Genomic DNA, 14,218 nt, shown 5'->3' on the forward strand with positions numbered 1-14,218 from the left:
TGTAATGTAATTGCACATTCCATTGCCAAGCTTTCACTCTCCACTTAGGGAGGAAGTAAATTCGGCAAAACACATCACAGGGCCAATTATGTAAATACATTGAATTTAAATGGTACATGTTTTACTCGGAATGATACTCTGTTTTTATCATAATGGCACATGTTTTATCATAATGATACATGTTTTTATCGTAATGGTACTCCGTTTAACGAAATGGTACTTTCTTTTTGATTAATGGTACATCTTATTCACCAAAATGCCCCTGTGATGTGTTTTGCATGTCGAAATTTCACTCCCCTTAGACAGTTTAGATGGAAGAGTGCCCCAGTGTGGCCCATGAAGCTGTTTTGTGTGACAAACTTGCATACGAATAAAGGCCATATTTTTCCGTCAAAAAAATAAAAAAAAGATAACATCATAAAATAAATATAAATTTATATATTAGTTGCCGAGTTACATGACAATGGTCCTTCCCCACTGTACAAGGCTAGTAAATACCCGTTGCCAACCCAATCCTCAAAAGGCTAGTAAATACCCGTTGCCAACCCAATCCTCAAAAGGGTAATACACTTGAACCATAACATAAGACCGACCGAGTAACGGATACCATTTATGCACAATTTGATCCGACTCAGAAATCGCAAAAAATTTAAAGGACCCCTTTTTTGAAAAAACAAAGCAGGGGAAAAACTATTCACAACTTCAGGGCACTCAGGGCTGAGACTTTTTTTTCACAACAAAAACAAAAAAAAAAAAAAAAAAAAAAAAAAAAGAACTTGCAGGTGCTCAACCTTTGACCCCGCATATCATCTTCCAGCTGATGGCTCCAGAGCTTTCAAACAAAAAGAGACGAGTCCGGATCCCAAATATAATACTACTCCAAGTCCAAATCTTTTAGGAGTAACCTTCTTTTGTCCTAATTTGTACACTTGAACATTATATATACGAGAAAGTTAGCACAGATTAGCCAGCCTCCAGTGTAGTTATGCTGAGCGTATGTATCTGCTACTACAAAAGCTGATCTGATTCCTCTTCTAGACCATATTTTCCGGTGTTTGCTGAAAATTCGCCTGACTCAGACCCATTTGGCTGGTGCATCTGGAAGTTAAAACTAGTTGAAGGCAGATGCTCCTGTATGATCTACAAATAAAGAATGTACCCACATAAACGCTTCAAATTTCATATGGATCAAGGAATAATAGAACAGGAATTTTTCAATGGTAAATAGCAGATTTCAGCTCAAACCCAACAGAAAGAGACATACCTGCTCACCAGCATCATCACCCTCTGAATGGAATAAAATTGGCCGACAACGCTTATCTTCATTCATCAAGCTGGAGTTCTGGAAGTGAGCAATAAGGGCTGTCCTTCCCTGAATGCGAGCATAAGCCAAAGAAGCTACTTTCTCACTATTGAACTTTTCCCACTTCTTCCCATTAAATGCCTGGATCACAAGAAACATAACCAAATATTCAATACAAAATCCATCATTCATGAAAGACAGAAAATAAAAGAAAAACATACCTCATAGAACGGGATAATGTGTAATGGAGACAGCATGTTGATGAAAGCGTAACCAACATTGCACTTGTTCTGAACATACACAATTAGCACAATTAATTCCAGAAACTGTCAGCTAGAAAAATAAAATAAGCAAACTTCTCATGGCAATTGAATGAATAATCAATATATACTCAATTACCAAGTTACCTTGAAATCTATAGGCAAATAAAGAAAATCGTAAGTGCCTTTGTGATTTTCATCAATAGCAGCTAGCAACATCTTTGAGGTATACCTAGATACAAGGAAAAAGACACAAATCAGTCAAAATAATGGGAAAAGAGGTTCAATATATAAAGTGCAGAAATGTCATCTTTACTTGTTGGGGATATTTTTTATCATCAACGTTGTCCTGGGATCTCCACCCATGGCAATCTTCTCCAAGTCTAATTGAAATTGCTTTTTACATTCAACCTGATTTGTATTATTTTCAACCCGTCGACTACGGGTGCGCTCGGAGTCTATGCCAGCTGCTTGCCCAGGATATGGACCATTACCAAGGAATACTGGACTAAGCCTGGGAGAAGACATCATTCTAAAACTGGGGGAATTGTTTTCAGACATGTTTCCCGCAATACCAGCATGCATTGCAGACCGAGGACCGACATTCATCATGTAACTACCGTTGCTAGGAGCTCGACTTATGCCCCCAAAACCATTTGGGTTCATATATGATGTCTCAGGTGATTCCGGAAAAAAGCCAAAGTGCCTTTCGAGATGATGTATGCCAGAAGGAGCAGAGCCAACATGCTGCTGATGATGCTGGACTGAGCTGACATAGGGGCCATGTCGAGTAGAATACGGAAACCCATGCCGAAGTCCGTTAGATATAAGGGGATTCCCCATCGAGTGAGCTGCCCAGGCAGTTGACTTTGCATTTTCTGAAAAAGTGGTGGGACTTCCCCAAAGAAACTGGGGCCCAGATAGTGTCTCAATAGCCGATCCATTTGAAGTTGATGCACCAAAAGATGACATAGAGCCAGATAACTGACCACCTAACTTCAGCTCTGGAAATGAATGGGGAGAGTGTAGATTGGCTCTCTGCTCAGAATTATTGGCAAGCATTTGCTCAACATGGTTTCCCCTGCCAAAGTCCTTGCCAATCGGTGCAAGTTTTGGTGAGCCAGATGCTTGAGAGTGCAGTAACGATGCCAATCCAGGAAGTTGGTTACTGGTTGTAGGGCTCATTGTCCTATATCCAGGGGATCTGCTAAAAGCGTGGACTGCATTATGTTGAACAGGACTGCCTAACTGCTGCAACCAACTACCTGCCATGAAAAGGGCTACATTAGCTCCATTACACAGGCAAGGAATTAATCCCTCATAAGAGACCAGTATCACATGACATTACCAGGTGGGGAGTTGGTTATCGGGGAACCAACATTATGCCGGAATCGAGATTCCTCATGGTCAAGCTCTTGATTCAATTGCAACATCAAGCTGCTAATACAAACAAAACCAGAACTTCATTCAAGAACAAATTGTGATACACTGGGAGCTTAATCATAGGCTAATGCCTCCACTCCCAGAACAACATTCTCATTAAACAAACATAATAGCTAGTCAATACGTGACATTTGTCATAAAGACTAAAAGAACGCAGCATGACCAGATATTTTTCACTAGACTAAGTTGGAATTATTTTATCCTTTATGACAACAATTATTGGAAATAAATCAAGAGGCATGTGCACACAAAAAAAAGATGGTTCAGAGTATCGAGAGAAGAGTTCAAGTGCAGGCAGCCCTGCTTTAAAATAGCAAAGATGGACAGGCAAGAGTAAACAGGAACATGTACAAGGGGGTACGAAGTCCAAGGTTTGAATACGCATAGAAGAATGAAAAGTTCGCCTAAAGCTAATCATCGCCCTTATAAAATGATGGATGGGATGCTACAAGACGATGATTATCGCATGGCAACATCACTTGCTACCAATGAACAAAATGCATGTATACAATTAATAAAAGAGAATCAAATACCATGTGCACCAGTATAGAAAAAACAGAAAATCTTCACTAATCCATGAATATATAGATAGGCTGAAGTGCAATGATAATAGCTGCCTAAAAGGCTAAAACATTGGCACATAAACTGAATGTGTTATTAGTCTTGAAAGCCTGAAAAAGGACACAAGACTGGAAAGTTACTCACTTCCGACGTGTCCCACCAGGACGGCTGGGTTCAAGCTTTATGCGTTTTCCAGCTATGTCACTCCTATTCAATGCCCTGAGTGCTGCTTCAGCAGCTCTGACATCATAAAACTCAATGAATTTATGGTGCTTCTTATGAGGTGTCTCCCTTATCTGTCCCGGAGGGGGGAAAATATATGGTCAGCATACCAATTACAAAAGATTTATAACTAATAAACTCAAAGCACAAATAAGAGAAAAAATCATCACCTCTTTGACCTCTCCATAAGCACCAAATATTAGACGCAGTTCCTCATTTGAAACTGATGGGTCCAGATTAAAGACCACTAGTGTTCCCTGATTGATATCCTTCTCAGATGGATTATCCTGACAAAGGTAAACAAGAGAAAATAACTTGAGATTTTAAAAGGTTGCCACATGCAAGAAAAGAAAGGCATAAAAGAAACAATCTTTGAAACCTTGGGAATGGAAAAGTGTATGTCGAGTTTCCTCCGACGCAATGGCTTATTTTGTAATGCTCGCATAGCTGATCGTGCATCACGAATGTCATAGTAAGATATCATTACAAAGCCTCTGTGTTTGCACGCTGTATACAGAGTTCGGATATCACCATATTGCTGTTGAACACCATGACGATTTAAAAAAATAGCAAATATCAGCATTCGGATGGTCTGAGAAGAACACATTATTTAGAAAGCATGTTGCTTCCAATAACTAAATTAACTAACAAGCATTACAAAAAGAAAAGCAGCCAACTTCGGTCAAAACCCAACCACCGAGTTTCGTGAAATTTACACACAAAAGAAATCAATAAAAGAAAGAATTGATGAAGCAGGGCATGCTGGGCATCCCAGCTGAAACTAGTAGATAACACACATAAATACCAACAAAAGAAAAATGGCAAAAGGTACAATTTTTCACCAGATGGGTTCAGACTTCAGAAACCTTTAAAAGCGCACCAACACAAGTTAACATATATAAATGGTTATCCATTCCCACTTACACAATGTTTGGGACCTTTTTTAAAGCATAAACAATTTACATTAATTTGCACCAGGTCACAAAGTATTTGAAGTTTTGAACAAAAGAGAATTGTACCCATAGGAGATCATTAACATGTTAAACAATAGGATGAATAGTACCGCATTGGAAACCATGAAATGGTTCTTAAACACTGATTTTTTGAAAGATACCACTAAAGTGGAATGGATGGGTACCGATAGTCCGATACAGTTAAAAGTTAAAACTAAAGTGATCAACAGTTTCGCGTGCAATTTAATGTAGTTGGAGATTCCACAACTTGAAAGACCACAGACATCAATAGGATGAATAGTACCGCATTGGAAACCAAGAAATGGTTCTTAAACACTGATTTTTTGAAAGATACCACTAAAGTGGAATGGATGGGTACCGATAGTCCGATACAGTTAAAAGCTAAAACTAAAGTGATCAACAGTTTCGCGTGCAATTTAGTGTAGTTGGAGATTCCACAACTTGAAAGACCACAGACATCAATAATCAGTAAAGATGAAGAAGTCATAAAAGAATCATTAATGACTTAACATTTCGCTTCCCAATACTCCCTCTGTCCCTAATTGATTGCTCCATGAACAAATAGCACTTTATTAAGAATTGGTTGTGTGGAATTGGGAAGAGACAAAGGTGGTGGGTCAAATGTATTTTATGTGAGAGTAAAGTTGTGGTCCCATGAGCTTTTATGGTAATGGGGCAATCTTTTAGGGACGGCCTAAAACGGCAGATGGGGCAAACAAAAAGGGGCAGAGGGAGTACAAATCTTTCCTCAAAAGCAGGAATGATAATTACCCTATTACAGGTTAGCAAATGCTTAACCAATCAAGAATATAGAGTTATTTTATCAGAGCTATTTAATCAGAAATACAAATAGCAGTACCAGAATCCAAGTATAACAAGTAATTAACCACACGGAACTCCAAATTACCTCGAAAAGAGTTCTTAATTCAGAATCCTCAACGTTGCTATTAATATTCCGGACAAACAAAGTTCGGGAAGGGTGCTCCCCATATGGATGTTCTCCAGCAATTGTTCCCGCGTTTGGAGGGCCAAATTGAATCATTCCATTACCAGTCATGCCATCAGAGATGCTGAACTTGGCCATGTCTAAGCTCAAGCTATCCTGCACATCATTCTCCAACTCCATCCCTCCCAAGTTACCAAAAAAATCACCCTCCTCCAAATCATCTACCTGGCTAGCCAGTGAAGTAAAATCATAATCATTCGCAAGATCAGCAAAAAGAGCATCTTCACCAGGTAGCACAAAATCCATGGTATGGTTTACAATATCATCATCAAGTGAGTCAGTTCCCTCAACATCTAGGTCCACTTTATTCAAAGTTGCTGCAGCATCATCAACAGCTTGCCGACCTTTCATAGAATCATTAATGCTTACTGCATACAAGAAAAGCAGCAAGGTCAGAACTATCATCATTACCATTACCCCATTGCCTCAAAGAGGCCCCCGCAAGAAGCGGGTTAAGGGAGGGTCGGACGTACGCAACCCTACCCCTATAATTGCAAAGAGGTTGTTTCCAATTGACCCAAAACGGCAACGGGACGGCCAATGTGGTTTTGATTGAGTACAGAACTTACACTTTTCATGAGGAAGAACAGGCAATGAGCTGGAAAATAAGGAAGCGTCACTAGAGGTATGATACACAGAGCTGCGCCGAATATTCCATGGAACAGTTCCCATTTCTTTGGGTTTACCTGCTAAAGGAATATTCCAAGAGCCTAGCATAAAGATCCATATAAAGCAAGTGTTAAACGAATGTCAATCTTTCAAATGTTTCAGAAAAGTAAAATGGTCCAAAAAAGTTACCTAAAATGGAATCTTCAGGCTGACCCATCTAAGTAATCTTTACCATTTAAAAAGAACTATGTTAGGATATCAGCACCAAATGCAAAGGGAAAAAATCAGACTTCTTGAAGCACACCATATTAAGCTATCATGATTGGAATACAATAAATGTGCATCAGAACTCTAATTCCTAGAGTTCTTACAAATTGACAATGCTTCGGGAGTTCAGGGCATAAAAAATGAAAGATAACCTAAATCAATGCGTCCAATTTCGCGTTAGGTGGGAAACATTTAAAGATAGACAATAGAATCATAATTCACTTAATCTGGAAAATCAAGCTCCATTCTTTTACTAAATAGTATCTTAGATTCATAGATCACCTAGTAATATACACATAGAAAAGGTCAACCTGAAATCTACAAAGCTTAAAACTTCCAAACTATCCGGCATCAACATGCATTCATACTCAACATTGGCAAAGATTCTAAAGCATATATCATCAAATTCATTCAATACCAGATCCTACACCTGCATTTTGCAGCCATGATCACTTAATAGTCTACTTGGTTGATCACCACTAGTTCTACACAACACAAACATCTTCCACAAGTAAACAACAAAAAGAAATTAAGAAAAAAAAAACCTTCGAACCCCAACGAAATCAACAATGAAACCACCCGACAAATAGGCAGCAAAAAAAATTGATTTCTCAATTGTGGTTCAATACACACTATAACGCCAATAATAAATAAGATCAAAAAAACTAAAACTTGAAGCAAGAGACACCATGTGTAGTACTACTTGAGCAAGAAAACAGTAATATGCAAAAGTCAAACAAGGTAACTTAACTCAAAATCTCCCAGCAAAACAAGTCTTTCACTTCTAAGAAAGAACAGGTGTCTTTTATTCTCAAGTAACCACATAATTTCATAAACAATTACTGTACAACTTTCAAAACCCTTAATTTAATTCACATATTTTGTATTTATCATGAACACACCAGGATCATCATAATAAACATGCCCCCATAAAAAATAAAACAAATGATACAGAAAAAAAATTAAATAAATTTTAAAATTAGCAAAAATATCATTATACCCAAAATAAATCACTCCCACTTAATTTCAAGCAAAACCCAGAACATGAAAAAAAAAATGCTAAATTCCCAGAAATAAAAATTGCAAATTCACATTACAAAACAAAAAGGAACAAACACCCAGATAAATTCTAGAAAATGGAAGACGAAAAATTACCCTAAAACGGGTCAACGGGGTCGGACCTTGTGAACTCAGTAAGAAACCACGGCGACAGCGACGACGAGGGAAATAACGACGGGAAATTCGAGATAGTTGCAGAGCAATTACATGCATATATAAAAAATTAACCCACGAGCCAAATAAGACCCAAAAGAACCCGGAAATGAAAATTAAAAAAAAAAACTGATCTTTATCGAGAAGAAGAAAAAGAGACGTGAAGAAAGAGAATTTGATGGGGGGTTTTTAAAAACAATTTGGATTATTTAGGGGGTAAAAATTGGAGTAAACTCTTGTATAATTATCTTACGATTGCTTCTCTCACTAGAATTCTATGTTTGAGTTGAAAATGAATTTCATAAGTGTTGGTTGTGATGTATGATTGGAGGAGGACAGGAGAGAGCGAGAAACGGGAGTTTAAGAGAGAAAGTGTAGAGAGAAGAATGATTGATGAGAAGAGGGGGAAATAGGGGAAATAGTGGGGTTATTAACTATATTGAATTTTTGGTTTGGCGTCCGCCTTTGGACTATATTGGACACACGAATTAATACACTACCTCTTTAAAATCCAAAAATAAATAAAAATTCATCAAAACATAATTGGTAATAATAATTCAAAAGGTACATATAAGATGTACAAGATAACTTTAACCCTTTTTTTGTAACTTTAACCTAGCTTTGATTAATTTTTATATTACTAAAAAAAATTTGATAGATAAATATTTTAAAGGGTTAAATGATTAATTTTATACATTATTAGTTATTTTGAAGAAATAAGTTTTACTAAAATAAAAAAAATTATCACTAAAAAATAGATAACTTTTACCTATATGTACTTAACTTTTAAGCATTTTAAGTTAACTTTTACTCCGGTGTACAATATTTATTGTACACCCATTGTTAATAATAATTTGTGATAACAATTCAAATTTAGGCCGATTTTTATTATTATTAATTCCACCAACGACATATTTTTTTAATAACTAGTGTGTGGCCCGGGCGTTGTCTAGGTTTCTTACTTTTATTCGGGTTTGTTTATTTATAAATATGTATACATATAGATGGAGTCGTTGTCGACATCAAATGACATCAAATTACGATGGTGACACAATATTAGTGGCCGATCAACAACCTTCCCAAGTATGAAACCCCACATTCGAAAATCAAAACAAAGTTAGACACTTTTCTTCATAGTTACTTGATTTATTACACCGTTTTTTATTTTTTGTTTTTGAGGCTTAAGCTAGAAAAGTAATAACTGTACATTTATAAATTAAGTAATCATTCTCGTTTTTCTCTTTTTTTTTGCATTCACTTTTATTTAATGTATTATTTAACGTCAAAAGAATATATATGTTTATATTGAAAGATGTAATATAAGTTGTGGTTGGCTAAGATGGTAGGAAGTGTAACTTTTAACAAAGAGGTCTGATGTTCGATCCTTGTTACATGTTTTTTTGTTATAATGACATGTCATGATGCTAATTAGCGGTGACATGGCGTAATGAAGAGAGGTATATGTGACACGTATATGTTTTTTTGTTGTAATGACATGTCATGATGCTAATTAGTGGTGACATGGCGTAATGAGGAAAGGTATATGTGACACGTATATGTTTTTTTTTGTAATGACATGTCATGATTCTAATTAGTGGTGACATGGCGTAATGAGGAGAGGTATATGTGACACGTATACATTCTTAAGAACGCTTTTTAATATATTAGTATAGATGTCACATGTACTACCCAACGACTTTTATTACCAAGTATTTGGGGTCATACTAGTTTACCAACTTTATATATGTTATTGGTGTATGTATATTATGCATGTGTATTTGTTTTATGTTTTGATTAAGGATTTAGTTCACTAAACAATCAAACCAACATAGAAGCAACTAGGTCCAAAGAATATTGAGTTTGCATTTTCTTTCAAATCAAGCACTTAAAAAAATCTTCGAACCTAAGATAGTAGGTTTCCGCCAAAGCGATATGTTATTTTAGTATTCCTAGATAGTAAATCATCCCAAAGGAGCACGTTAATTGTGGTTGTAACTAAAGCAATATTTGTACATATTGTGGCAAAGGAATAAGTTATGGCGTTAACTTGTTAACCAAGAGTAGTTTGGAATTACTAGCAATTGATTTTGCTTACCTAAAATCTTCAAAGGATTAAGACGAGTCAAAGCATGCTTAAGACTTAGATACTTTTGAAGGAAATAGTGCCATTGGTCCAAGTATGCATTCAATGTTAAGTCTAATAAATGCGGTTCAGTATTAATTAACAAGTTAATAATTCAGTGGGATCAAGTGAGCTGAATGCCTAGCTAGAGGCCGCTTCAGTTCAAGTGGAATTAATGATATTAATCCACAGCTTACTCTTGACTGAACCCGTAGGGTCACACAAATAGTACGTAAACGGATCAAGTATTTAAAGGCATTAAATACTCCATCTATGGATATTCGGAATCGACGGATCTTGGTTTCAGTGGGAGCTGAGATCGTCACAAGCGAGAAATGAGTACTCCGGAAACGATGATATTGCCGGAAACGGAAATATGGATCGTATCGGAAATATAAATATTATCCAAGTCGTAGATGTTGCCGGAAACGGAAACATGGTACGTATCGGAAAATATTATCGGAAATGGAAATATTACCGGAATCGGAAATATTTCCGGAAACGGAAATATTGTCAGAATCGGAAATATTATCGGAATCGGAAAATAATTCCGGAAACGGAAATATTAAATATTTGTTCGAAACGGAAATTAATTCCGGAATCGGAAATATTAAATATTGTTCGTAACGGAAATGAATTCCGGAATCGGGAATTTAATCGGAAGCGTATCGTACGAATTAGCATCGGACGAGGCTCGCTAGACGAAGGCCCAGCACGAAGCCAGGTCGTCGCCCAGCAAGCCACACGCATCAACAACACACGCCAAGCCTCGACGAGGCCCAGCGCAAGCCAGGCCCAGCCAAGGCCTTGGGCGCGCCCGCGGACACAGGTAGCGGGCATGGGCCGAGGCGATGTGCGCTCAACGTGGGCCGCAAGGCCTGCGCGGGTGTACGGTGCTCGTGCGATGCTCGTGTGCGAATCCTAAAGCTATCGGGATTCGATAAAAGATTAAATCCTAAACCTATTAGATAAAGTTTATTTAATAGAGTCCTAGCAGGATTCTAATTAAATTAATTCGTATCCTAATAGGATTCCAATTCCTTTTCCATACCTCTATAAATAGGTGCCTAGGGTCATAATTTATAGACACAATTGAAGTATTCTAAAGGTAAGATTTTGAAGAAAAATCAGACACTCTCTTGCCCCTAATCAGCCGAAATCTATACTACCTTAAGGGCGATTCTAGTTGGTCAAGCTTAAGGCGGATCCGGACGTACTGTGGACTATCTACGGAGGGACGACACTTGGAGTCCTAAAGACTTTTTCTTGTTCGGTTCGGGCGCAGCTAGGGAGGGTACGCAACAAAGTGTATGCATCTAAACTATGCTAAATGATTATGTGAAAATAATATGCTTTCCGGGCTTTATGGTTTTTCCTCATGATTTATGTTTTGTCATATGTATCATAACCTATCAGTGGTATCACGAGCCTCTTATTATTTTCATAATCTAAATTGCATAAACATGGTTAAATATTACAAATTTGCAAGGAATTAAAAGGGGTGATTAATTTTCGTAATTGTTAATTAATTGCAAATTGCGTTTATTTAATTATATGTACGCAATTTTTCGGTAGTTTCTTCGTTACTCATCCAAATCGAGTGATTTTTGTGTCAATTCCGCATGTAAAATGCATTCTAAAATTTTGACAAAATTAGTATATTTCGGCCGAACCCAGAATTCCCAAATTCGAAGCCTAACTATGACTTATCGGAGGTTTTAGTTTTTCGAACGCAAAAGTTTGTAAATTTAAGATGTTAAATTAAATATTTGCGATTCTTGTTGATAAATCTTGAATTTTTGATTGACCTACTGTATATGTTTAACAAGTTTGAATGCCTAGCCTTGTTAATTATACAATCTAATTTGTAATTATGATTAATTATTTGAAATTCGAATAATTTAGAATTGATTTGTTTTTTCATAATTAATTAATAATTTAATTAGATACCTATGATTAAAAACCACCATAAAAAATTGTTAATTTGTGTTAAATTTTAAATTTTTATGACTTAGATTTGAATCCATGATTAATCGGAAATTAATTGATTAATAAATTTTCGATTTTTCGCCCTAAAATTATGAAATTAATATGTTTTATTAATTTGTCATTAATTTTGAATTAAAAATTTTAAATTTTTATGCAATCGCTCATAAAACTTGCACGCACAAAGCAATGGACGCTACATGTTACCCTTAAGGAGTGTTGTATAGTGCTGGCATGCGACGACGAGCAAGGGAGCTCGTCGCCCATGCGGTACGAATGCAGCGAGCAAGGCGAGTGGCGCGCGAGCACAAGGCAGCAGCCCTGCCTTGGGTCGAGTGTTGCGCGCATGTGGGCGATGGGCGAGCAGCGATGGCATGGCACGAGCAAAGGCGCGCGCGCGCGCGAGGGCGAGAGTTGGCCGCCCAGCGATCGCAGCTCAGCGTACCAACACGCGTGGCCTCGAGCGCTTGCTTGCGCGAGCGAGCGAGCACCATCGTAGCTGCTGCGATGCTATGGACAGGCAGGCTGCGCGCGAGCGTAGCTTGGCTTGCTGCGTTTGCGCGTGGCTGCTGCGATGATGTGTCATGGGCCAGCGATGGTCGTGCAATCGATGGGGCTTGGGCGCAAGCCCAAGTGCTCGTCATGTTACGATTGTCGAGTTTTAAATTTTAATTTGAAATTTTCAGTTCATGTAATTTTAATAAATTTTAAAATTAATAATTTAAATTGTTTTCTTGGATTTTAATTTTGAATATTATAATTATTATAAATTTTATTTATTCTAATTATTTTACTAAAATTAAAAACCTTGAATTAATTTAAAATTCGACTGAAAAATAAATTAAATAAATGGATTCAATTATAAATTTATATGAGCTTTAAATTTTAATTAAATTTGTATGTTTCCGGTTAGACTAGAAATACATTTTTATGTTTAAAATTAGTAAAGCATATGAATTTATTGGTTTAAGTGGGAGCCCTTTTTAGTCATAAACTCTTGATTAGGTCTACAAATCCTTTAAGGTTAAACAACTTGATTAGAATTAATAAGGACTGAATAATGGGTAGATTATTGGTGCCCTTGATTAATTGCTGCAAATGTTTATATGATGCATACAATGTGTTTTAACTAACCAATTATGTGGGCCATTCATGATAATGAATGGGTGAATGGTATATATTGCATATGTACTGTTTTGCAGGTTATGAACTGACTAGTATGGCCCAAATAGGATAGAAAATATGGTCTGCGTACCATTAATTTGAATGTAATTGGTCTAAAGTACCAAATTTGTTTTTCAATTTAAATATGGTCTGCGTACCATCAAATAGTTGTAATTATTTTTAATTATAGCTTATCCTATTTGGAGAAAATGGCGCCTCCCACGGTGAAATTCAAGACGAAGTTTCCATTTTCGAGACGGACTTTGAAGTTGAAGCTTCAAGATGAAGTCGGGCCATACTAGATCACATTTATCTTATGCATGCTTTAAGTTATTTATTGCTTTAAATATGTCTTAATTATGCATGAGATTGTGGCTTGATTATGTTGCATGATTAAGGATTTTAGTTCACTTAAAATCTAACCAACATAGTAAGAGCCTTAAGTTCCAAAAAAAAAAAAAAAAATTGGGTTAAAAGGTGCCATGCCAAAATAACACTTACTTGGATATCCTTTACATCGATCTTAGTAATAGTTTTCCGCCATAGCGAGGTGTTACTTGTCGATACTAAAGGGGTAAGGTACACAAATAATTGTGAGTACATGTTAGTTTTGGTGAAACTCAACGATATAAGTAAGGAGTCCTTTTATGTCGTGCAAAATCGATAGGTTTACCTAATAAGTTCTTAGACGTACCTATCAACCAAGAGTAGTTTCTAGACTATTAGCAAAAGGCTTTTGCTTACCTAAAAGATTTTAGAATTGAGTCTAAATACATAATGTGCTTAATTCTTCAATGGATTTTAGGGTCTTAGAATCATTTTATTCACACCTGCCGGAACACATAACTTGAATAAAATGCTTAATGAACATTGAATTATGCATGTATGCTAGAATTTAAGTTTATTAAGAGAAACTGTGAATGGTTATTTATTTGTTTATTCTTTTCAATTGTAGTTTTAATTATGGCAAACAACAATTCATTCAACATTCGATCAATTCTCGAAAAGGAGAAGTTGAGCGGGAAAAACTTCCTTGACTGGCAAAGGAACTTGCAAATAGTTCTTATGCAGGAAGAAAAGGAGTATGTC

The 14,218-nt window shown here is 36.6% G+C and overlaps 1 protein-coding gene across 6 annotated transcripts; it reads right to left on the bottom strand.

Annotated features, from left to right (window-relative positions):
• Positions 1-418: 418 nt before the first annotated feature.
• LOC110800019 (protein MEI2-like 5) lies at positions 419-8,248 on the bottom strand. 6 transcript variants are annotated; one of them, XM_056830335.1, is made up of 13 exons: positions 7,827-8,248; positions 6,568-6,604; positions 6,339-6,458; positions 5,671-6,137; positions 4,169-4,327; positions 3,960-4,076; positions 3,712-3,863; positions 2,912-3,003; positions 1,880-2,828; positions 1,711-1,795; positions 1,525-1,593; positions 1,265-1,444; positions 419-1,140 (listed from the first exon to the last, which is right to left on the bottom strand). In XM_056830335.1, the coding sequence occupies exons 2-13, from the start codon at positions 6,593-6,595 to the stop codon at positions 1,009-1,011; spliced, it is 2,550 nt and encodes an 849-aa protein (XP_056686313.1). In that variant the 5' UTR covers positions 6,596-6,604; positions 7,827-8,248; the 3' UTR covers positions 419-1,008. The 6 variants fall into 6 exon arrangements, with proteins under 6 accessions (XP_056686313.1, XP_021861001.1, XP_056686312.1 ...); XM_022005309.2 differs by having other exon boundaries at positions 6,339-6,479; XM_056830334.1 differs by having other exon boundaries at positions 7,801-8,248.
• Between the last annotated feature and the right edge of the window lie 5,970 nt (positions 8,249-14,218).

The sequence above is a fragment of the Spinacia oleracea genome, chromosome 5 (genome assembly GCF_020520425.1).
Source record: "Spinacia oleracea cultivar Varoflay chromosome 5, BTI_SOV_V1, whole genome shotgun sequence".
In the NCBI taxonomy this organism is placed as follows: Eukaryota; Viridiplantae; Streptophyta; class Magnoliopsida; order Caryophyllales; family Amaranthaceae; genus Spinacia; species Spinacia oleracea.